The following is a 23742-nucleotide window of genomic DNA, read 5'->3' as shown; positions in this document are numbered from 1 at the left end:
TTCTCAATTCTGAACCAGTCAGTTGCTCCATACAGGGTTCTAACTGTTGCTTCTTGACTGGCATACAGGTTTCTCAGGAGACAGGTAAGATGGTCTGGTATTCCTGTCTCTTAAAAGTTTTCTACAGTTTGTTATGATCCACACAGTCAAAGGCTTTAGCATAGTAATGAAATAGAGGGAGTTGATCATGACATCTGGTCCCATCACTTCATGGCAAATAGAAGGGGGAAAGGTGGAAGCAGTGACAGATTTCCTCTTCTTGGACTCTAAAATCACTGCCGATGGTGACTGCAGCCAAGAAATTAGAAGACAAATGCTTCTTGGCAGGAAAACTGGAACAAACCTAGACAGTGTGTTAAAAAACAAAGACATCACTTTGCCAACAAAAGCCTGTATAGTCAGCACTATGGTCTTTCCGGTGGTCGTGTATGGTTGTGAGAGCTGGACCGTAAAGAAGGCAGAGCACCAAAGAATTGATGCTTTTGAACTGTGGTGTTGGAGAAGATTCTTGAGAGTCTCTTGGACAGCAAGGAGATCAAACCAGTCAATCTTCAAGGAAATAAACACTGAATACTCGCTGGATGGACAGATGCTGAAGCTGAAGCTCCAATACTTTGGCCACCTGATGCAAAGAGCGAACTCATTGCAAAAACCCTGATGTTGGGAAAGATTGAGGACAGAAGGAGAAGAGGGTGACAGAGAATGAGATGGTTGGATGGCATCACCGATGCAATGGACATGAACTTGAGCAAACTCCACAAGATGCTGAGGGACAGGGAAGACTGGTGTGCTGCAGTCCATGGGGCCATGAAGAGTAGGACATGACTTGGCAACGGAACAAAACAACATGTCGTAGACTATATCTCAGGTGGGCAAATATTTTCTATAAAGGACCAGAGGGTAAATATTTTAGGCTTTTCAGGGCATTCAGTTCCTGTAGCAACTACTCAACTTTAACATAGTAGTGCAAAATTAGCCATGGACAATACTTAAAACAATGAGTGTGTCTGTGTTTTAATAAAACTTTATTTATAAAAACAGCCCTGTGAAATTTGGTTCATGGGCTATAGTCTACAGACCCTGGACTAGAAAAAAGGGAATAAAAGTAAACCCTACATCACAGAAGTGAGATGTGTTTGGGTAAAGAGAAACCCTAGACTGGCCCTGCTTGTGAAAAGAACAAACAGAAATTGAAACACTCCCAGTTTACTTCAGCCCTTCAGTAGGTAGCCCTCTTCCTACCATGGGACTGGAGCTCATCCTCTCCTCTTGCAGAATGAGCAAGAGCTAGAACAGATTGAGACTATGTTCATATCCAGCAGAGGCCACACATGGCAGAATTTGCATGTCTCTTCATGATCAAAAGGACTGGGGTTTCACTAATTCCACGACCCAGATAATCATGATGATGTGATCACTAATCTAGAGCCAGACATCTTGAAATGTGAAGTCAAGTGGGCCTTAGAAAGCATCACTACGAACAAAGCTAGTGGAGGTGATGGAATTCCAGTTCAGCTGTTTCAAATCCTGAAAGATGATGCTGTGAAAGTGCTGCACTCAATATGCCAGCAAATTTGGAAAACTCAGCAGTGGCCACAGGACTGGAAAAGGTCAGTTTTCATTCCAATTCCAAAGAAAGGCAATGCAAAAGAATGCTCAAACTACCACACAATTGCACTCATCTCACATGCTAGTAAAGTAATGCTCAAAATTCTCCAAGCCAGGCTTCAGCAATACGTGAACCGTGAACTCCCTGATGTTCAAGCTGGTTTTAGAAAAGGCAGAGGAACCAGAGATCAAATTCCCAACATCCGCTGGATCATGGAAAAAGCAAGAGAGTTCCAGTAAAATATCTATTTCTGCTTTATTGACTATGCCAAAACCTTTGACTGTGTGTATCACCATAAACTGTGGAAAATTCTGAAAGAGATGCGAATACCAGACCACCTGACCTGCCTCTTGAGAAATCTGTATGCAGGTGAGGAAGCAGCAGTTAGAACTGGACATGGAACAACAGACTGGTTTCAAATAGGAAAAGGAGTATGTCAAGGCTGTATATTGTCACCCTGCTTATTTAACTTATATGCAGAGTACACCATGAGAAACGCTGGACTGGAAGAAACACCAGCTGGAGTCAAGATTGCCGGGAGAAATATCAATCACCTCAGATATGCAGATGACACCACCCTTATGGCAGAAAGTGAAGAGGAGCTAAAAAGCCTCTTGATGAAAGTGAAAGAGGAGAGTGAAAAAGTTGGCTTCAAGCTCAACATTCAGAAAACGAAGATCATGGCATCCAGTCCCATCACTTCATGGGAAATAGATGGGGAAACAGCGGAAACAGTGTCAGACTTTATTTTGGGGGGGCTCCAAAATCACTGCAGATGGTGACTGCAGCCATGAAATTAAAAGACACTTACTCCTTGGAAGAAAAGTTATGACCAACCTAGATAGCATATTCAAAAGCAGAGACATTACTTTGCCGACTAAGGTCCGTCTAGTCAAGGCTATGGTTTTTCCTGTGGTCATGTATGGATGTGAGAGTTGGACTGTGAAGAAGGCTGAGCGCCAAAGAATTGATGCTTTTGAACTGTGGTGTTGGAGAAGACTCTTGAGAGTCCCTTGGACTGCAAGGAGATCCAACCAGCCCATTCTGAAGGAGATCAACCCTGGGATTTCTTTGGAAGGAATGATGCTAAAGCTGAAACTCCAGTACTTTGGCCACCTCATGTGAAGAGCTGACTCATTGGAAAAGACTCTGATGCTGGGAGGGATTGGGGGCAGGAGGAGAAGGGGACGACAGAGGATGAGATGGCTGGATGGCATCACGGACTTGATGGACGTGAGTCTGAGTGAACTCCGGGAGATGGTGATGGACAGGGAGGCCTGACGTGCTGTGATTCATGGGGTCGCAAAGAGTCGGACACGACTGAGCGACTGAACTGAACTGAAGGGTGTGGGAGGGGTGGATAAGTTCTGAGAAGTGTCTGATGTTGAAGATTAAAGAGATCTGTGGAGACAACACTGGGAGAAGTGGAAAGAAGGTGAGCATTAGGGAATGAAGGAGTCCAAATATCCTGAAGCCCACCCCAAAAGTACCTGAAACACAGGTCCCAATCTTTCCTTGAACACTCTCAGAATGCTTCAGAAAAGAGGCTCTTAAGCCTCCCACAAGGCCCTGCTTAATTGCCTGCCTCACTCAATCAGCTTCTCCCATACTCGTCTTCTTGCTGTTTTTTGAGCACACCTAACACATTCCCTGGAGAAGGAAACGGCACCCCACTCCAGTACTCTTGCCTGGAAAATCCCATGGATGGAGGAGCCTAGTAGGCTGCAGTCCATGGGGTCGCTAAGGGTCGGACACGACTGAGCGACTTCAATTTCACTTTGCACTTTCATGCACTGGAGAAGGAAATAGCAACCCACTCCAGTGTTGTTGCCTGGAGAATCCCAGGGACGGGGGAGCCTGGTGGGCTGCTGTCTATGGGGTCGCACAGAGTTGGACACAACTGAAGCAACTTAGCAGCAGCAGCAGCAGCAACACATTCCCACCCCAGGGTCTTTGCACCTCCCCACCCTTCAGACAGACTGAAAACTCTCCCTCTAAATATTGATATGGTTCACTCTCTCTCTTCATTTGGGTTTCTCAAGTAACATCTCAAAAATGCCTTCCCTGACTTTTCTATCTAGCATCCTCATCAGACTCCACTTATTTTTTCTTCATAGCATATATCACAGCCTGACAGTCTCCCCCAATAGCATGTGAGCCCCCATAACATCAAGGACTTTGTTTAGTTCACTCAAGTATACTTTGTACCTTGAATAGGACCTGGGTGCCCAATAAATATTTACTGAATAAATGAATGACTCAAGTTCAACCTATTTGTGATGGCTAATTTTATGTGTTAACTTGGATAGGTATTGTGCCTAAACAGCTGCTCAAAATGTATTCAAGATGTTTCTGTGATGGCGTTTTTGGATGAGGTTAACATTTAAATTAGTGACCTTTGAGGAAAGCAGATTCTGCTCTATAGTGTTGATGGTCCTCATCCAATCAACTGAAAGTCTGAACAGGAAGGTAAGTAAACATTTGCAGCAAATGGTGTTTGGCCTTCATCTGCAGCATCAGCTAGTCCTGGTTCTACAGCAGACTGCCTCTGAACTACAACCACAACGTTTTCCTGAGTCTCCATCCCCCCTAGCATCTCCCATCAGCTTTTGACTTGCCAAGCCTCCACAGTTGTGAGAGCCAATTCCTTAATATAAATCTCTTTATATCCTATCCCCCCTCCCTGGAGAACCCTAATACAGTCTCTAAGTCAAACTGTGCTACCTTCTTTACTAAAGAATTCTTCTCAATAGCTCTGTTCCCACTGGTTTCCATAACATGAGTCAGGCCGCTGAAAGTTCTGCATATTTTTGTCAGATCTGCCGGTAATACTGCTCCAGGAAGGTCCTCCCCACAGCCAACTAAATGGGGACTGGAGAATGGGAGACAGAATAATCGAACATATTTTTTTAAAAATTAGAGCCAATTATTTAGACAAACTGACACTTAAACCATCTGGAGACTTTTAATCTCCCCTTCATAACATACTATTTCATTCATATTTCATGAACAGGAAGGTTGATCTACATCTTAACCTGTCTATATCCTGGAATGCTAAGGAACATAAAATATCAAACATACAAAGTATGTTTATATTCTGGGTTGGGGCAATTTCCACAGTATTTGTAGGACTGCTGCTGCTGCTGCTGCTGCTGCTGCTGCTGCTGCTGCTGCTAAGTCGCTTCAGTCGTGTCCGACCTTGTGCGACCCCACAGACGACACATACCATAATTATAAAGTCTATAGGATGTGGTGTGTTTTCACAAGGTGCCTCAAGCCAATGCTCCCCACCATGCCCTTAGAAAATAAGTTTAAAAAAAATTAAGAAAACAAACAAAATTCCGTACTCGGTACCACCTTAGAACTTTACCAAGAAGCCTCACTTTCCAACATCTCCACTGCGCCTGGGCTGCCTTTAAACGATATCGCTCCGCCCCTTTCCCAGCCCCCTCTACGCTTCCAACCGGCGGGAAGAGAAAGCCCTCCCAGCCAATCAACGCTCAGCAGGACTCTCCTCCCGCGCGTCTTTCAAAGGCCTCCTACGAACCAATGAGCGGTTAGAGGCCGAGCCAGGGCGCCCGGGGGCAGAGTAAGAAACAGGAAGTGAGGGTCCGATTGGTTTCAAGAAGACGCCTCGCCCCACCTCACAGCAGGATGTACCAATGAGCTGAGTAGAAGGGCTGGCTCGGCTCGGGGCCGAGGCTGAGATACCGGTGCTGCCTAAGGGAGGTGGTGGCCGATCAGGACGTGGGGTGGCCCGCAATGAAGCCGGTGAGTGGGGCCGGGGATTGGAGGAACGGAGCCGCAGGAATGGGAGCGGTCCTGAGGCCAGTTCTTGAGCCTGGGGACAGCCCGGGCCTGGCTGCCGCACAACTCTCTCAGTAACTGTCCAGGCTAGGGGAGGCGGCGCTATCCCCGGACCTGCGAGGATGACAGCAAAGGAACAGGGTAGGTGGCTGGCCAGGGGAAGACGGACATTCGCTACGCGCCTGTTGAGGGCTGTGAGCTGTCGCATACAGGGTCTCCTAAGCCTCGGCGACAGCCCTGCCAGAAAGGGCTGAGTCCCATTTTAAGAAGGAAACTGAGGCGTAGAGAGCTTGTGTCTCCGTGCATCATTCAGCCTGATACCCCAGTTCCAAAGCATATCCCGGGCTGCCTGGGCCCCCTGAGAAGCAGTCCTCACCGCTGACGGGGAAAACTTTATGAAAGATGATTAACAAACCCCACTTGTGGGTGTGTCACGACTGTCACCATGCCACTGGGCCACCAAGCACTGCTTCCCTTCCCCTGGCGTTCAGAATCTCTGGACTCAAGGAAGCAGAAACGTCCAGCTCTGTTAGGATTTGTAAACCTGGGTGGGAAAGCCTGAGTGAAGGGGCCACACAAATTGAAACTCAAATCACCAAAACTGCCTTAAAGAGAAAGAAAAAAAAAGCAGGCTTAAGGACCAGAAACACCACCTGACTCACATCACCTACCACCATGGTTGACAACCCCCTGAAGGGTCTCCCTTTGCGGTGACTTGACAATAACAATACAGATAGATCCAAAACAACTCAAATCCACAGTCTAAATTGACTCTGTAACATGATCTTGTAGTAACAAACAAGACCATTACAGAATATAGCTTCAGAGCTAGAAAAGACATTAAGCGGTTATACTTGCTAATCCCTGTGTTTCAACATGGAGGGACATCAGCTGCCACTTGTCCCCAGGAGGGGGAGAGTGAATGATCTGATTCCTGTTTGGGAGGAGCTGAACTCAAGGAACTCATTCTTTCCTTCCCTTCTCTTCACAGAGAGTACTTTCTAGGGTGCTGTCTGCCACAGGGTGGGGGAGGGGAGCTGAACTGTCCATCACTGCTGGTGCCTGAGTGGATAAGTCCAATTCTGAAGTGAAGAATTGACAAGCCCACTTGACCTCAGCTCTTAAAGCCACATCCTCCATCTGACCCTCCGTAATAAAACTGACATATTGATCTCCATACCTCTCCAGTGTCTCATCCCTCAATTGGCTCCAACTAGGAAGTAGAAGAAAGGTGTGTTTTTTTTATTGGTCTTATAACACAAACCTTCCATGTAGAAATTCTTCTCACATGATTGAGTTTTGACTTCTTAGATTAGCACACAAAGTCCATTTCAATCTCTCTAGTTCGGTCATTCACAAAGTTAGGGGCAAGTTATTGCATCTATACTTCCCACCCTGCTCCCCAATCAAACTACTAGGCTATATGGGGGTTATCTTTAGAGAAATGAGAAAGCTACTTCTTTAGCTTCCTCTCCTCTGCTCTGATGTCACAATTCCTGAATACAGCTGGCCCTCAGTATCCACAGATGCAGAGGAACAACTGTACAATTTTGGTTTTTTGTAAGGGACTTGACCATCAAGGAGAGTTATGACCAACCTAGATAGCATATTAAAAAGCAGAGACATTACTTTGCCAACAAAGGTCCGTCTAGTCAAGGCTATGGTTTTTCCAGTGGTCATGTATGGATGTGAGAGTTGGACTGTGAAGAAAGCTGAGCACCGAAGAATTGATCTTTTGAATTGTGGTGTTGGAGAAGACTCTTGAGAGTCCCTTGGACTGCAAGGAGATCCAACCAGTCCATTCTAAAGGAGATCAGTCCTGGGTGTTCATTGGAAGGACTGATGCTAAAGCTGCAACTCCAATACTTTGTCCACCTCATGTGAAGAGTTGACTCATTGGAAAAGACTCTGATGCTGGGAGGGATTGGGGGCAGGAGGAGAAGGGGACGACAGAGGATGAGATGGCTGGATGGCATCACCGACTCAATGGACGAGTTTGAGTAGACTCCGGGAGTTGGTGATGGACAGGGAGGCCTGGCGTGCTATGATTCATGGGGTTGCAAAGAGTCGGACACGACTGAGCGACTGAACTGACCATTGGGATTTTGGAACCCATGGAGTGTGTATGGGTGAGGGGTGTTGCTCCTGGAACCAACCAGTCCCCACTCGGATGCTGAGGGACTATACTATACACAAGCATATGTGGTTTTAGTGTTTTGTCTTAACTGCCTTAACTTCTCTATCAGCCTGAAAACCTCCTGCTCTTCCATCAAAATCCAACTAATGGATCTCTCCTATGTGAAGCTTTCTCCAACTCCCTAAGCAGTCACTACCTTCTCTGCTCTGAAGGTCATAGTTCATGCTTCCATTTTAGCACTTCTAACTTTTTTGAATCTATGTACACATTGTCTCGCCAACTATACTGAAGGCAGGCTATTTAGTTTATGGATCTTTGCATCTCCAAAGCTTGGCAAATGAAAGTGTCCAAGAAGTGTTTGTGAAAAATAAATATCCTCACTTTATAGTTTTGGAAAACTGAGATCCAGTAGAAACTGACATCACTTGTCTGAGCTTATACAGTAAGTGGCAGAGTTAAGACCAGACAACAGGCTTCTTGGTTCCCACTGTAACGCTCTTTCCACTGCATAGTCCTGTAATTATTAATAGGATGGTAAACAGCAATAGTTTATTATTGATATTACTGATCTCTGATATTCCAGGTTGAATAAATTGCAAATATGCCTCAGTGTATGTTTAAGCAAGGCTCAGTTTTGCTTAAACTATATGCAAATATTCTTTACAGTTATTTAACATAATTGATTTCTTTTGAAGCCTAGTTCAATGCAAACAAGTGAGTTTGACTCATCAGATGAAGAGCCTATTGAAGATGAACAGACTCCAATTCAGATATCATGGTATGTTAACATTTCTGAGAGTTAATGAGCTAAAATATTTGAGGTGTACATCATAATCTTTGTATAATTTAGTCTATATATTGTAAATGATTTTCTTCTGATGATTATATAATTCTTTTTATATCTATGACAGAATAAGATTTTTTGGAAGGGGGGAGGTGGGAGTGGTAGGAATTCCTTCCTTATTCATTGAGAAAACCATAACAGAAATGAGTTAAGATTGCAATGACCTCCCATTTAGTACTAAAACCTTCTTATTCTTTCATGACAAAGGAATAGTGTATGAAATATAGAATGAGATATTCTATGTCATCCTTTATTCAAATCCTAGAACTACTTGCCACAGTAGTGCATCTACCAGCAGATCCTGTTTAAGATAAAAGCCATATTACCATAGATACAATAACAAAGCAAATGTTTTTATAGAAAATCAGCTTCTAAATCTTAGCAGTGACTTACATCAGATTCTCTACAACCAGCAATCAAATGCTTCCTCTTATCCTTGTAAAGGTAATAATCTCTCTCTTTAATCAAGAGGGGAAAAGTGTTGGCCCTATAGTTATTTTATTCTGCCATCAAATAGCAATTACTTTTCATTTCCCTTTCTAAACCCCCTTTAGACTCAGAAACTTAGATCTAATTTTCAGTCAGGTAGTATTTATATGATACCCCCTCTTTTCCTCTAAACTGATCTCTTTTGCAGACAAGGTAAGCCTCTGCCTCCTTTGTCCCTGAGTACTGCAAACTGGGAATAGGATTTCTTGAAATTATTTCATTTTATCCAAAATCCATTAAACAAAGAATAGGTGGCCTGTGGTTTTTATTCTATGAAATTGTATCTGTTTAAGGAAGTCCTATACAGAAATCTGGAGATGAAATTGTCAAAATGCTCATTTTCAGCTTATTACTAAGGTTACTAATACAAAATATCTCAGTAACATACTGCAGGGTAATTTAAGTACACTTTATACTAGCTATAGGTAATCTTGGCATTACTATGTTTAAGTTAGTTTAAATAAGTTTGCCACTTTTAAGACTTAAATTCAACAAAGCAAATGATAAGTCCCTATTTTAAAACTCCTAGTCTTTCCAAGACTTTTTATGGCGAACACATTGATACTTAGCTGAATTTTTGTTTTGTGACTGCTATAAAACTTTAAAACACCTTTGTTCAGGGCCCAGCACACATGTTTGTGTAAATGTCCATCTATGACTTTAAATTGAACTTGATACAGTTTTCTTCCTTTCAGGCTACCCCTGTCACGAGTGAACTGTTCTCAGTTTCTTGGTTTATGTGCTCTTCCAGGTAGGTGACACTACTCATCTATTAGAAATAATTTTTGTGTCAGCTAGCACATCATTCTCTGTACTGAGGAGTAAGAGAATTTCACAGACTATCAGCATAGGAACTCAGTCCTGGAAACCCTGTTGGTGGGCTTTTGATAAAGGAACATACGTCTCTTCTTCAGCCCTCTAACCCCACATTCACAGGTCTACATTTCTGATTTACCTATCTTAAATGTAACATGGGAGTACAACGTGAGGCTAAAGACTACAGCCAGGTTCTTGTTACAGAAGTCTGAATCCCTGGAATTATATTCCTAAGAATATAAGAAATTGAAATTCACATTCCAAATGGAATTGGTGCATATAAATGATCATGTGTAATGATTTTCTATAGTAGCTATATATGTGTTTAAATATACTTGTTATTTATGGCCAAAAACTGACTCTTTGACTTGCCTTGTCATTACTTATAGGTTGCAAATTTAAAGATGTTAGAAGAAATATCCAAAAAGATACAGGTAGGTGTAATATGAGAAAACCATCTTAACAGGTTTTTTAAAAATAATACTGAAAATCTCTTTGTCATAAAGAACAAACTGTAGTCTCTTCTGAATTTTCACAGAAATGTTCAGTATTTCATTAAGTTTCAAACTATAGACTTATTATAATATATGAAGATGTATTTGTGAAGAGCAAAGAGAACTATCATGTACTAAACATGGTGCTGTTTTTCACTAATTGTTGTCATTTTGTGCATATAAACTGTTTTTGAGGTTAGAATGTATAAGTTGGAGGGAGAAAGTAATGTAATAGAAAACTGGAATTGCAATGCCTAGAACTTTGAACATACTGTTCTTTGCAGACTTCACTGTATTGGAAATTAAGCCTGAGTTGGGAACCCAGAGGTAGTATTGAAACTGTCTATCCCAGACAGAAAATTTATAGAACCAGGGTATAGGTAGAAAAGATGGAATAGGATGTGATCTCTACATGCCCAAAGATATTCATAGCCTGAAGTTTAATAATCCTACAAATACACTGATAATCTACCCTGACTTGGCATTTATAAATTGCATGATACTAACAAATTTAGATTTTCAAAATATTTTTTTCTGGTTGACCTGGAATATCTCAAGCTTACTTGACCTACCAATGTCTTTATAATAAACCAAAGCAAAAATGTATATATTGTTCAATTCTGATTACTATAGATTTTATAAATCTCAAAGTTCTTTCCTTGTTATCCTAGAATATCAATTTGCTAATATACTTTCTTTAATTTACCTCCCAAAAAAGACTTAAAAGACTAATAGATTAGTTGACCCTTGCAGTATTTGTAAAGATTTTCTGCTTTAGAGATACCCACCTTGGTAGGCAATTTCCATTTGGAGAACAATCATTTATGTCATGAGCAAAATAACATTTAAATCATTGGTTCAAGAAATAATCTTGCACACTCTGGAAAGCCCTATTCATTTAGTCTCTTCTGTGAAAGGAGTTTCCAGTTTTTTTACCAAAACTTTTTTTCTTCCAATGAAATTAATGGAATCCAACATACAAAACAGATAACAGTGTTTGAAGGGGGAGATGCAGACTCTCCTAGCAGCACTTCCTGTGTCCTTCCTCAGAGTCCTTTCTGGGAAAGTTGAAATCTACTAATCCAACGTAAATAATAGAAATTATTCAATGTGTACAGGAGGCAAATAGGAAATTATCTACTCTCCTAAAAATGGTTAAGTATGTCAACTACATGTTAAACCCTTTTACAAGTACAAAAGCATAACAGTATTATCTAGAACAGCTGTCCTTAGAAACATCCTGGGAACCACAAATAGAAGCCGTATATGCACTTTGACATTTTCTAGGGGCCACATTAAAAAAGTAAAAACAGGTAAAGTTAACTCATTTCAGTAGGTTTTATGTATAAAATTATTAATGAGATAGGGGGTTTTTTGTTCTGTACTTGGTCTTTGAAATCATATGTGTATTTTACATTTATAATACATCTCAAATGGACTAGCCATAATTCAAGTACAGGTTTAGCATTTCATGATAAAAGTACTTTGTACTTAAAATAGCTAAATGTCCTTGGATTTGGTTGGCGGGGAGAGAAAAAGAGGAATCAGATGAGCCAGAATTATTCATTATGAACCAAATGCTCTGTGGTGAATATTGCCACGAGGAAGCTCCAGTAAATAGAATGACGTGTAGCTTGGTTGCTACACGTTGCTGTTCAGAATGACTGTTGCTTGGTTCATATCATTACCCTGAAACTCACTAGGTCATATAATTTTCATACAGCTAATGCTTTTATTTCCTTGAAACCCTAGTTCATAAAATTAAATGCATAATTGTGTGGTACAGTGCAAATATAAGAGAGAATACAAGAGCTCAGGCACCATGGCTATGCTGGAGATTTTATATACAATGCTTAGGGTGAAACAAAATAGTTTTAAACATAGCAAACAAGGTTGATTTGGTGAGAAGAAAACAGGGAAAATGTGCTCTCATTCCTTCCTATTTTGAAATATTAGACGTTTTAAAATTTAAAGCAGTATTTATTATAAAAATTATTTTTCAAAGCAGCAATACAATTGACATTTCAAAATCCAATAAAAGGTATTTTGACTTATAAAGTCAGATCTCATTTTAATCATGTTTTGGTTCAGATGTTTCTAATTCCTATTTGTGTGTAGTTACTTTTTACCCTAGTTTGAAGACAGATCATCATTGTTTTAGGTTATCAATAAGCACTTCAAAGTTAACAGGTTATCATTTGTTATTTACTTAATTTGTTCAGCTTAAGGGACTTAACTTCATATTTTCCCTCCTGACTGTATTTAAATTTATAATGTTTTGTCTATGTGTGTCCTTGTGTATCTCGGTCTATTGGCAGAAGAACTAAAGAGCTATGGTATACAAGACATATTTGTTTTCTGCACCAGAGGGGAACTATCAAAATACAGAGTTCCAAACCTTTTGGATCTCTACCATCAGTACGGAATTATCACTCATCACCATCCAATTCCAGATGGAGGGACTCCTGACATCACCAGCTGCTGTGAAATTATGGAGGAGCTTGAAGTTTGCCTTAAAAATAACCGAAAAACCTTAATACAGTACGTTCTCCTTTTCTCCATATAATACGTGAGAAATGTCCCAGTCAAAATTGATTTGTCAAATTATTGCATCTGTATGCACTTATTACCTACCTTATATTTCATTGCAAAGATTTAAAGGAGGTAACACTTGAAAAGTCCTGTACAATGCCTGGCACAGAGCAAGCACTCAGATATTTGCCATGATGATTTTTGAAGAGTAAGGACAATGAATGAGTAGATTGGGAAATTTTTAGACTAGGGTAACAGGCTTTTTTTTTTTTTCTTTTCCTTTTGCCTTAGACCTTTACTCAATTTGGGGATACTATCCTTCCCAAAAAGGTCAAGGTGTCATTCTTGTTATATAACAACACCTTAACTATCAGTCGACCTTTCAGTTACTTTCTTCCAACAGCAAGAAAGTCAATTTTTTAAAACATTAGCAGCAAAGGAATCATCCCTAACCCATGAGCAATCCTAAAAACAGGACTTGAAAATTTTATTTGATGATATCAATTTGCTACCTGAAAGAAAGAGAAAAGAGACTCGCAATTTTTGTCAGTGGTTGTACATAAGCTCCTGGTATCAAAGTTTAAAATAAAACAAAATGAATTAAGGGAGAAAAAAGGGAGAGAAGAAAAAAGCTTCAAGAAAGGAAGAGAGCGACAATCAGCAGTAGACAGTAATACTGCAAAGACTCAAAGTGGTGTCATGGAAAGTAACGTAGTTATGCCAGAGGTGAGCCCCACAAAGCAGAGGGGCTCTAGTCCTTCTTTGTGATTGCATTTTTTTTTTCTTTTTTGATATCTTAGTCTGTGTAATCCTTTCTGGAGCCACACAGGACATTAAATAGTGCGATACCTCAAAAGCTCTAAGGTCACTACTATGGGCTAGAAAGTATATAAACTATACCAAATAACATAGTCTCAGGGCACCTATTGAAAGAGCAAGCCCAGCCAGCTTCTCTTGCCTTAGATCAAGAGTTCTGGGGCTTCACACCAATAGTTTATGTTTTTAAAAACAAACCAACCTAGTACAGAGGTCTTTGGGAACACACATCTGTTTATCACCAAACTAAATCCTGATGTAGAGAACTGTAAAGCAGGGGAGAAAGAACTAGAAGTCATTTTCTATCCTAGTTTCCAAACTTACTCTATAGAAAAACATCACCTCTCATCTAGTACTAATTGTAGAAACACAATTTTAGAATAAATACAGTTATCTATGATAAATTTGCTGATAAGTCTAAGTAAAATAGCATTAGATACATGGAGTTGGTGAAAAAATAATTTACAATTTTGGGACCCATTTTTGAAACAAATTCTGTGATTTTTTTTTCCCCCCAAATCTTTGAAAGTTTCTGCCAAAAGATTACTAGAAATCAAACTAGCTCAATTTAGAGAAGCTTAACAAATCCTACTCTAGCAGGTTCCAGCAAACCAAATGCTCTGATGTTTGAACACAAACAGGATGGAAAGGTGAATGGGCAGTCTTGCTTATGTCGAATGCTTCGGGCTCCCATAAAATAAAGCATCTGATGACTAGAAATTTTCATTATCCTAGACTTTTCAAAAGTGTCCCTACAGTGACTAATGTTTGTTCAGACAAAGAAGATTTTCTATTCATTCTCCCATCCTTGAGTGCTGACATTGCTAGACAGCTCTGGAGTTTATTCCTCAGAAACAGCATCTGGTAAACTTTTTTTCCTGTTCTGTTTTCTATCTGTGCTGCCTGACTGCTGTCCTGGGGCTTCTTTGCTCCTCTGTAAAGTCTGGGTAGATCCCTTCCTGCCTGACTGCTGTCCTGGGGCTTCTTTGCTCCTCTGTAAAGTCTGGGTAGATCCCTTCCTGCCTGACTGCTGTCCTGGGGCTTCTTGCTCCTCTGTAAAGTCTGGGTAGATCCCTTCCTGCCTTGTTCCTACCTTCTGGTAGTGGCCGGCAATCCTTGACATACCCTGGCTTGTAACTGCAGCAGTCCACTCCCTGCCTCTGTCAGCACTTGACAGAGTGTGTCTGTGTTTTCATATGGAGTTTCCTCTCAGAAGGACACCACTCAGAGTGGATTGGGCTTCCTTGGTGACTCAGACAGTAAAGAATCCGCCTGCAATACAGGACACCCAAGGTTCAATCGTTGGGTCAGGAAGATCCCCTGGAGAAGGGAACAGCAACCCACTCCAGTATTCTTGCCTGGAGAATTCCATAGACAGAGGAGCCTGCCAGGCTACAGACCATGGGGTCACAAAAAGTCAGACACGACTGAGCAACTAACAAAAATTTTAGGTTACATTCATCGTACCAGGGATTAGGTACATATCTTTTCAGGGACACAGTTCAACCCAGTGTATGAAGCATTGTATACGAAATATTATGAATACAAAGCACACACTCTGAGATGCAGTTCCACCCTCAAAGAAACCACAGCTAACGACACTATCACAAAAGTGTAATAATACTCAAACAGATGTATATGCCACAGTACACAAGATGGCAGTAGTTTCTGTGGGGGGACAGAGGCACTTCAGAAGTTGAAATTTGAGCTAGATTTTGAAGGATAAGTAGGAATCAACCAAACAGAGGAGGAAAGATAAAGGCAGCAAGAAATATAAGTGTTACATTTTAATCTTACAGAAAGCCACTGAAATGGTCTCTTTCTGTCTGTATACAGTAGAGCCTCATCTCTGAAACAGGCCTATAGCCAGGACACTGTAAAAAGCAGGTTCATCAGTTACCCGGGGGTCAGTACCTGTTTGATCCCGTCTCACATCCTGTCACAAGACACCTATCTACAGTTCTGTCTATGTATACACCACTGCAACTGATGTACTTGACGAGTTGCCAGCACCTAAATGGAATCAGTACACTCTCTTAGAAAAGTCAGGAAGTGTCTAGTACACTTTTTTAGGATCTTTGAAACTGATTAAAGTGAATGTTTTCATTGCTTTAAGAATTGATCCTCATTTTCCTAGAAAATCCAGTTATATAGAACTGCTCATTTCTTCACAATGCTACATAATAGCAGCTAATGTTCATTTATTTCTTACTCTGTGCCAAGCTCTGTTGTAAGCTTTACAAATGTTACCCATTCAATCCTCACTATGACATAGATACTGTTGCTGCCCCCATCATACAGGTGAAAAGCCTGAGGCCCAGAGAGGTTAAATAACTTAGGCTGACACATCTAATAAGTGACAGTCATGATTTTCAGCCCCAGGCTGTGGGGCTCCAGAGCCCAAGCTCTAAACCTACAGGATACACTACCTCTGTACTCTTATTACATGACTGAAGAGTTATTTATATGGATTTGTCTCACAACTACTAAGGTTTTATTTAGAGAAAAATAAAGAGGCAGTTGGTAAAACTAGTCTGATTTCTATCAATTTAGTAACACGTTACAGTCCTCAGATGTTGAAAGTGAACGTGGCTCATGACTCTGTGACCCCATGGAATTCTCTAGGCCAGAATACTCGAGTGGATAGCTGTTCCCTTCTCCAGGTGATCTTCTCAACCCAGGGATCAAACCCAGGTCTTCCACACTGCAGGCGGATTCTTTACCAGCTGAAACCAGATGTTGCAAAAGGTCAATAAAAAGGTTTTGCTTTCCTTGGCCCTTTGAGGTATACAGAATACCTCCCAGCAAATACATAAGCATACTTTGCTCTTGACTGATTCATTCCAAGATACTTATTAATCTCCGTGCAAGGCACTGTGCTAGGCATTAGACTAGAAATAGAAGGCAGAAAGAGCAAGTCTCTGGTTATAATTGTTGGGATGGAATAAAAATATACAAACTTCAAAACTGTATTTCCCTTTCAGCTGTTATGGAGGACTTGGGAGATCTTGTCTTGGTAAGAAATGTATTTCCATTATTCAGTTTTTGTTTTTTACCTCAAAGTAGGAAAACTCATTTTTCTGGGCCATAGGCTCACTTTGTATGAAAGTCAGACAAAACATAATATATGTCTACTAAGACCCAAAGGATTACTTAAGGCCCTACATTTAGTGTTCCTTAGAAATCTTGGGTGAGAGTGGAGTGGGAGGTGTTTTCAGCATTGTTTTAGAGGATTCTGGAAAACAATTTTTATGTCTTAGCACCTGCCTTCTTATGTTTTATTTTCTAATATCTTCCCTATGCAGGTATTATGATACAGTAACTTCTAAATATCCATGGGTAACATGGCATAAAAACCTTAGTTAATATGTTAACAAGTATGTTGGAAAAATAGCTAATGAAATAACACAGTGGGAGTAACAATTATTCCTTTTAGTGTTGGACAGTATCAAAATTACAAACTTTTGTGTAAAGATACTATCAGGATGAAAGACAACCCACAGAATGGGAGAAAATATTTGCAAACCATGTATCTGATAAGGGACTTACCTAGACTACATAAAGAACTCCTCAGTTCAGTTCAGTTCAGTCACTCAGTCGTGTCTGACTCTTTGCAACCCCGTGAATCCTACAACTCAATAAAAAGACAGACACCACAGTTAAAAACTGGGCAAAGGATATGAGCAGACATTTCTCCAAACAAAATACACAAATCACTAATTAGCACACAGAAAAATGCTCGGCGTCTTAGTCATCAGAGAAATGCAAATCAAAACCACAATGAGATACCACCTAACACCCATTAGGATGGCTATTATCCAAAAAATGGAAAGCAAGAGTTGGCAAGGGTGTAGAGCCAACTGGAAACTTACTGCTCTGCTGCTTGGAATGAAAAACGGTGCAGCTGCTTTGGAAAATAGCCAGGCAGTCCCTCCTCCTCCTTACCCATCGAGTTACTGTCTGACCCAGCAATTTCACTCCTATGTATATAGCCAAAAGAAATGAAAACATGTTCACACAAAACTTACAAACATTTATAGCCATATTATTTATGACAGCCAAAAAATGGAAAAGCCTAAATGTCCACATCAACTGATAAATGGATAAACAAAATGTATAGCCGTACAGTGGAATATTATTCAGCTATAAAAAAGGATTCTCTGTCCATGGGATTCTCCAGGCAAGAATACTGGAGTGGGTTGCCATTTCCTTCTCCTTCACTCGCTCAACTCAAACCCTTCAGTGTGGTACTTCCTGAAGAGGGGAAGCAGAAGATGCTAATTTTTTATGTAGAATATGACAAAATGAGTGATTCTGACCCTTCCTGTTAGCCAGTGGTCATTATTTTCTAACTTGTCCCCCTCATTATCTGAAATCATGTTTCTAGAATTTGACCATATTTTTGTTTTGCCCTCATACGATGATAATCCTATTTCCCATTATAATGAGTAAATTATCAGTTTAGGTATTCATAAACCTATTGGCTGAAGAAGGCGATGGCACCCCACTCCAGTACTCTTGCCCGGAAAATCCCATGGACGGAGGAGCCTGGTGGGCTGCAGTCCATGGGGTTGCAAAGAGTCAGACACGACTGAGCGACTTCACTTTCACTTTTCACTTTCCTGCACTGGAGAAGGAAATGACAACCCACTCCAGTGTTGTTGCCTGGAGAATCCCAGGGACGGCGGAGCCTGGTGGGCTGCCGTCTATGGGGTCGCACAGAGTCGGACACGACTGAAGTGACTTAGCAGCAGCAGCATAAAAAAGGAATGAAGTACTTGCCACCATATGTAAATATCTTGAACACATAATGCTAAGTGAAAGAAGTCAATCACAAAAGACAGCATATGATTCCATTTATTTGAAATGTCTAGAACAGGCAAATCCATAAAAACAGAAAGTAGATTAAATGTTGCTTAGGGGAGGGGTAACAGGATGATGAGTGATAGGGGGATGATAACAAAAGGGTACAGGGTTTCTTCCTGAGGTAATGAAAATATTCTGAAACTGTGGCAAGGGCTGCACTAAAATCCACTAAACTATATACTTTCGATGAATGGTGGGATATGAATTTTAATCACTCAATAAAGCAGTTTTAATAAAAATGAAGCCAGTGTTAAATTTTAATTCAACTGCAGTCATTTAAAATCATAATTTAACTGTCAAAAACACACACTAAAGTCTTAGTCTTTTAATTCATTTCAGACAATTATAGCAAACTCAGTCTTCTGCACAACAGAAGTCTAAACTAAATATGAATTGTTGTACCCCATCATCAGTTTATAATATACATAATATATGCTTTTTCTCCCATGTTCTATTAGTAGCTGCTTGTCTCCTCCTATACCTGTCTGACACAGTATCACCGCAGCAAGCCATCGACAGCCTGAGGGACCTGAGAGGATCTGGAGCAATACAGACCATAAAAGTAAGAAGGGTGACTGTTCTCATGAGGCTGTGGTTAGGGACGAACTGTCACAGTGCAACACGTCCTCAAAGGGGCCATGAAAACCCAAAGCATCCTATTATCCATGTATCACCTGTTTTTATTTTGACTTTTTAAATTTACATTTAAATAAGTTCAGCTTTTCCAAACAAAATAATGAAAAATTATCAACTTTCCAGTTTATTCTTCCAGAATTCGTTTTCAGTTTTTGCCCATTCAGTTCTGGGAATGAATTCTGTCACCTGGAAAAATGAGGCAATTTTTACTATAAAATTGGTAGTTTCCTAGGTAGACTTTTGACCTTAAAGTAGCTCTTGAAAATCCTCTTATGGTATCATTAAACATTTAGCAAACACAGATGAATGACTAATAGGAAAAAAATGTAAAGTCATTCTAGTTATCCTTTGCTGTGACTAACCAAAGTGACATCTTTCCATTACTTTCTCTTTAAATCCAAAAACACTGGGTAGCAGTGCCCCAAGGATATTACTGATTTGTAGATCTGTAATGACAACAGAAAAATACACCCAACTGAATGCAGAGTTCCAGAAAATAGCAAGGAGAGATAAGAAAGCCTTCTTAAGTAACCAATGAAAAGAAATAGCAGAAAACAATAGAATGGGAAGACTAGAGATCTCTTTAATTGGAGTTACCAAGGGAACATTTCATTCAGAGATGGGCACAATAAAGGACAGAAACGGTATGGACCTAACAGAAGCAGAAGATATTAAGAAGAGGGGGCAAGAATACACAGAACTATACAAAAAAGATAGTAATGACCCAGATAAACATAATGGTGTGCTCACCTAGAGCCAGACATCCTGCAATGTGAAGTCAAATGGATCTTAGGAAGCATTACTACAGACAAAACTAGTGGAGGTAATGGAATCCCAGCTGAGCTTTAAAAGATGATGCTGTTATAAACTGCTGCACTTATTATGCCAGCAAATTTTTAAAACTCAGCAGTGGCCACAGGACTGGAAAGGTCAGTTTTCATTTCAATCCCAAAGAAAAGCAATGCCAAAGAATGTTCATATTACCATACAATTGCACTCATCTTACATGCCAGCAAGATTTTACTTAAAACCCTTCAAGCTAGGCTTCAGCAGTATGTGAACCCAGAACCTCCAGATGTACAAGCTGGATTTAGAAACGGCAGAGGAACCAGAGATCAAATCTCCAACATACACTGGATCATAGAAAAAGCAAGGGAATTCAAAAAAAAAAAAATCTGCTTCACTGACAATGCTAAAGCCTTTGACTGTGGATCACAACAAGCTATGGAAAATTCTTAGAGATGGGAATACCAGGCCACCTTACCTTCCTCCTGAGAACCTGTATGCTGAAAAGAAGCAAGTTAGAACTGGACATGGAACAACAGACTGTTTCCAAATTGGGAAAAGAGTACATCAAGGCTGTATATCGTCACCCTGCTTATTTAACTTATATGCAGAGTACATCATGCAAAATGCTGGGCTAGATGAATCACAAACTGGAATCAAGATTGCCAGGAGAAATATCAGCAACCTCAGATATTCAGGTTATACCACTTTAATGGCAGAAAGTGAAGAGAAACTAAAGTCTTTTGATGAAGGTGTAAGAGAGCCTATCACTTCTTGGCAAATAGACGGGGAAAATGTGGAAACAGTGTCAGATTTCATTTTCTTGGGCTCCAAAATCAATGCAGATGGTGACTGCAGTCACGAAATTAAAAGATGCTTGCTCTTTGGAAGAACAGCTATGTCAAACCTAGACACAGAAACTTTGGAAAACTTAGCAGTGACAGGGTTTTAAAAAGCAGAGACATCACTTTGCCGACAAAGGTCTGTATAGTCAAAGCTATGGTTTTTCCAACAGTCAGGAATGGATGTGAGAGTTGGACCATAAAGAAGGCTGAGTGCCAAAGAATTAACACTTTCAAACTGTGGTGCTGGAGAAGACTCTTGAGAGTCCCTTGGACCAGTCAATCCTAAAGGAAATCAACCCTGAATATTCATTGGAAGGGGTGATGCTGAAGCCAACCTTCAGCCACCTAATGAGAAGAGCTGGCTCACTGGAAAAGACTGATGCTGGGAAAAATTGAGGGCAAGAGAAGGGGGTCACAGAAGATGAGATAGTTGGATGGCATCACTGATTCAGTGGACATGAGTTTGAGGAAACTCAGGGAGATAGTTATGGACAGAGAAGCATGGCATGCAGCAGTTCATGGGGTTGCAAAGAGTTGGACACGACTTAGCAACAGAACAACAATGCTAACTTGCCTTCCTTTCCCAGTTGCCTGGTCTCAGCTTTAGGACTAAGTCAGAGGAGCAGGTTCTAAAAACAGAAGCTCCCTCTTGTCACCTGTTAAAATCAAATGATGCCTCAAATTTAAGATGTTCCCAAGTGTCTCTTTGACAAGAACAAATTACATGGACAAATATATGTGTATGTGTGTGTATATGAGTGTTTTGCATCTTTAATCTTAAGCCCACATTGATATGGGCTATTTATCACCTCCGCATTCTGGGGCAAACATGGTTTTTCCATCTCTATGCTGATGTAAGTTAGCAGTATGCAAGCCCAACTTCTCAATAGTAATACAAAATGAGATTTTGGGCAGGGTAAGAATATCCTCTGGGCAGCTGTTAAAAACTCCAAATGAATTAATTAATCTATTTTGCTTATCTGTTAAGATTAGTAATTTTATTTCAGTATTTTCTATTATGAAAATTGTTCCAAAATGATTTTATCATCACAAAAAGCAGACAACTAAGGCTTCTGTAAATCAAGAAATAGAGTAAGTCCCTTCCCTGTGGACTTACTCCCCAGGAGAAAATGTATTAGAAATAGAATACCAGACCTGGTTTCGATCCCTGGGTTGGGAAGATCCCCTGGAGAAGGGCACAGCTACCCACTCCAGTATTCTGGTCTAAAGAATTCCACGGGGTCGCAAAGAGTCGGACACAACTGATCGACTTTCACTTTCACTTCATGTGTTATTTTTAATCTTATTTGCTCCTGCCAGTAAAGAAATGATTTTACAGACGTAAAATGCTCATCTGTATTTCATGATACCTGCTAATTTTTAGAGATTTTTAAAGCAAGTTTTTCACACTATATATAGCTTTTGTTGTTGTTTAGTCACTAAGTCATGCCCAACTCTTTGCAACCCCATGGACTGTAGCCCTCCAGGCTGCTCTGGCCATGGGATTTCCTAGGCAAGAAAACTGGAGTGGGTTGCCATGCCCTCCTCCAGGGGATCTTCCTGACCTAGAGATCGACCTCGGGTCTTCTGCATTGTAAGTGGATTCTTTACCACTGAGCCATGAGGGAAGCCCTGTACGTAGCTTCACTGAAAGATAAAACTTCCCCAAGATGTAAATACCTCCTTACCCAAAAGGATGTAGAATCATTTTTACCATTATTTTGATTCCTGATTCCAACTAGTATCATGACTACTCTGGCAATTAGCTTTCTACAATGTATTTCAGTGTATCTTTACTTTTTTCAGCAATATAATTATCTTCATGAGTTCCGGGACAAGCTAGCTGCACACCTTTCATCAAGAAATTCACTATCAAGATCTGTATCTAGATAAAAGAATTTCAAATAGCATATATATATGACCATGTCTGAAATTTGAGTTCTCTAATAGCATTTGTATTGAAACTATTAGTGTTATCAAACTGAATGTAACGAATGTAAATGTACATGTGCAGATATTCCTAAAGCTTTTACTGACAAATTTCATTGTGTCTCTTTCATATCTTATAGGAGATAGAAAAACTGTTAATACAATTTTCCTTTTAAAAATACACCAGCTGTTCTGCTGTATTTTACCTAGAGGTAATGCTGAAAAACAGCATATGGGAAAATATATTTTTATTTTTTCACCACATTCTTACCTCATATTATCATTGGTAATTGCTGGGTGGCATATGACATAGTAACACATATGAAAATTGCTACAAGCACCCAGGCTAAAATTATTTAAATGACTCTTACCCTCTATTCCTCTGAAAATTTCCCCCATTGTTTTCTCTGCCTCACAGATAAATAGAATTGTGAATCTGTCACCTCCCTCCCAATGCCAGGTCATCCCCAAGTGTTTATCCAGCAGTTGCTGGAATTTTCCAAGATGAGGAATTCATTGGTTCAGACAGCTGCTATTTTTTACAGCATTGTTTTTTTAACCCTAGGAACTACAATGGAATGAATTTAATCTCTTTCACATTTATTTTATAAAGCACTTACCTAAAGTTTAAGTCTCCAGTTTTCTCACTCCTTCACTTTACTCTGTTACCTGTGTCTTTGTCTTTAAATTTCACACTGAGCTACTGAAAGCAAGCATTTGCAGACAAGGATCATACCGTGAGCCAAAGTTACCTGTTTTAAGAGACGGCAGCACTGGAATCCCACGGCTCTCTTGGCTACTGGTAGTCACGAAGGTGACCAACAGAGGAGGCACTTCCACACAAGCAAAGCAGACTTCACCACATCAACTCTTAATTTGTAAATAGTCATATAATTACCAAGTCTTACTGTCTCTCGCCCTTCTTGCCCTGATGAGCTACTAATCTCATTAAAGAATACTTTAAAACATTTACTAGCACTGTTTGGGAACTTCAGACCAGAGATTCAGAATGTACCATAATATAAAAATCAATGTTTTAATACTTTAGAACTTAAGGTTTTTGTTCTAAGACTCTTAAGGAAGATGGGAGAATCACATATCCTTAAGGATTTCTGACCGAAGATAATAAATGCCAA

The 23742-nt window shown here is 40.2% G+C and overlaps 1 protein-coding gene across 3 annotated transcripts; it reads left to right on the top strand.

Moving 5' to 3' along the window:
- Positions 5256–23578, top strand: CDKN3 (cyclin dependent kinase inhibitor 3). 3 transcript variants are annotated; one of them, XM_005685876.3, is made up of 8 exons: positions 5256–5380; positions 8249–8331; positions 9582–9637; positions 10092–10136; positions 12515–12737; positions 16529–16560; positions 18872–18972; positions 22484–23578. In XM_005685876.3, the coding sequence occupies exons 1-8, from the start codon at positions 5372–5374 to the stop codon at positions 22568–22570; spliced, it is 636 nt and encodes a 211-aa protein (XP_005685933.1). In that variant the 5' UTR covers positions 5256–5371; the 3' UTR covers positions 22571–23578. The 3 variants fall into 3 exon arrangements, with proteins under 3 accessions (XP_005685933.1, XP_005685932.1, XP_017909615.1); XM_005685875.3 differs by having other exon boundaries at positions 18869–18972; positions 22484–23574; XM_018054126.1 differs by lacking the exon at positions 22484–23578 and adding an exon at positions 19464–19593 and having other exon boundaries at positions 18869–18972.

The sequence above is a fragment of the Capra hircus genome, chromosome 10, assembly GCF_001704415.2.
Source record: "Capra hircus breed San Clemente chromosome 10, ASM170441v1, whole genome shotgun sequence".
Classification (NCBI taxonomy): Eukaryota; Metazoa; Chordata; class Mammalia; order Artiodactyla; family Bovidae; genus Capra; species Capra hircus.
Note: the sequence above shows the minus strand (reverse complement) of the source record. Positions and strands in the feature narration are given on the sequence as shown.

Excerpts from the sequence above, each read along its gene's own strand:
- CDKN3 (XM_005685875.3), top strand. Across the intron at positions 12,738-16,528 it reads AACCGAAAAACCTTAATACA|CTGTTATGGAGGACTTGGGA; the intron begins GTACGTTCTCCT and ends TTTCCCTTTCAG. Across the intron at positions 16,561-18,868 it reads ACTTGGGAGATCTTGTCTTG|TAGCTGCTTGTCTCCTCCTA; the intron begins GTAAGAAATGTA and ends ATGTTCTATTAG.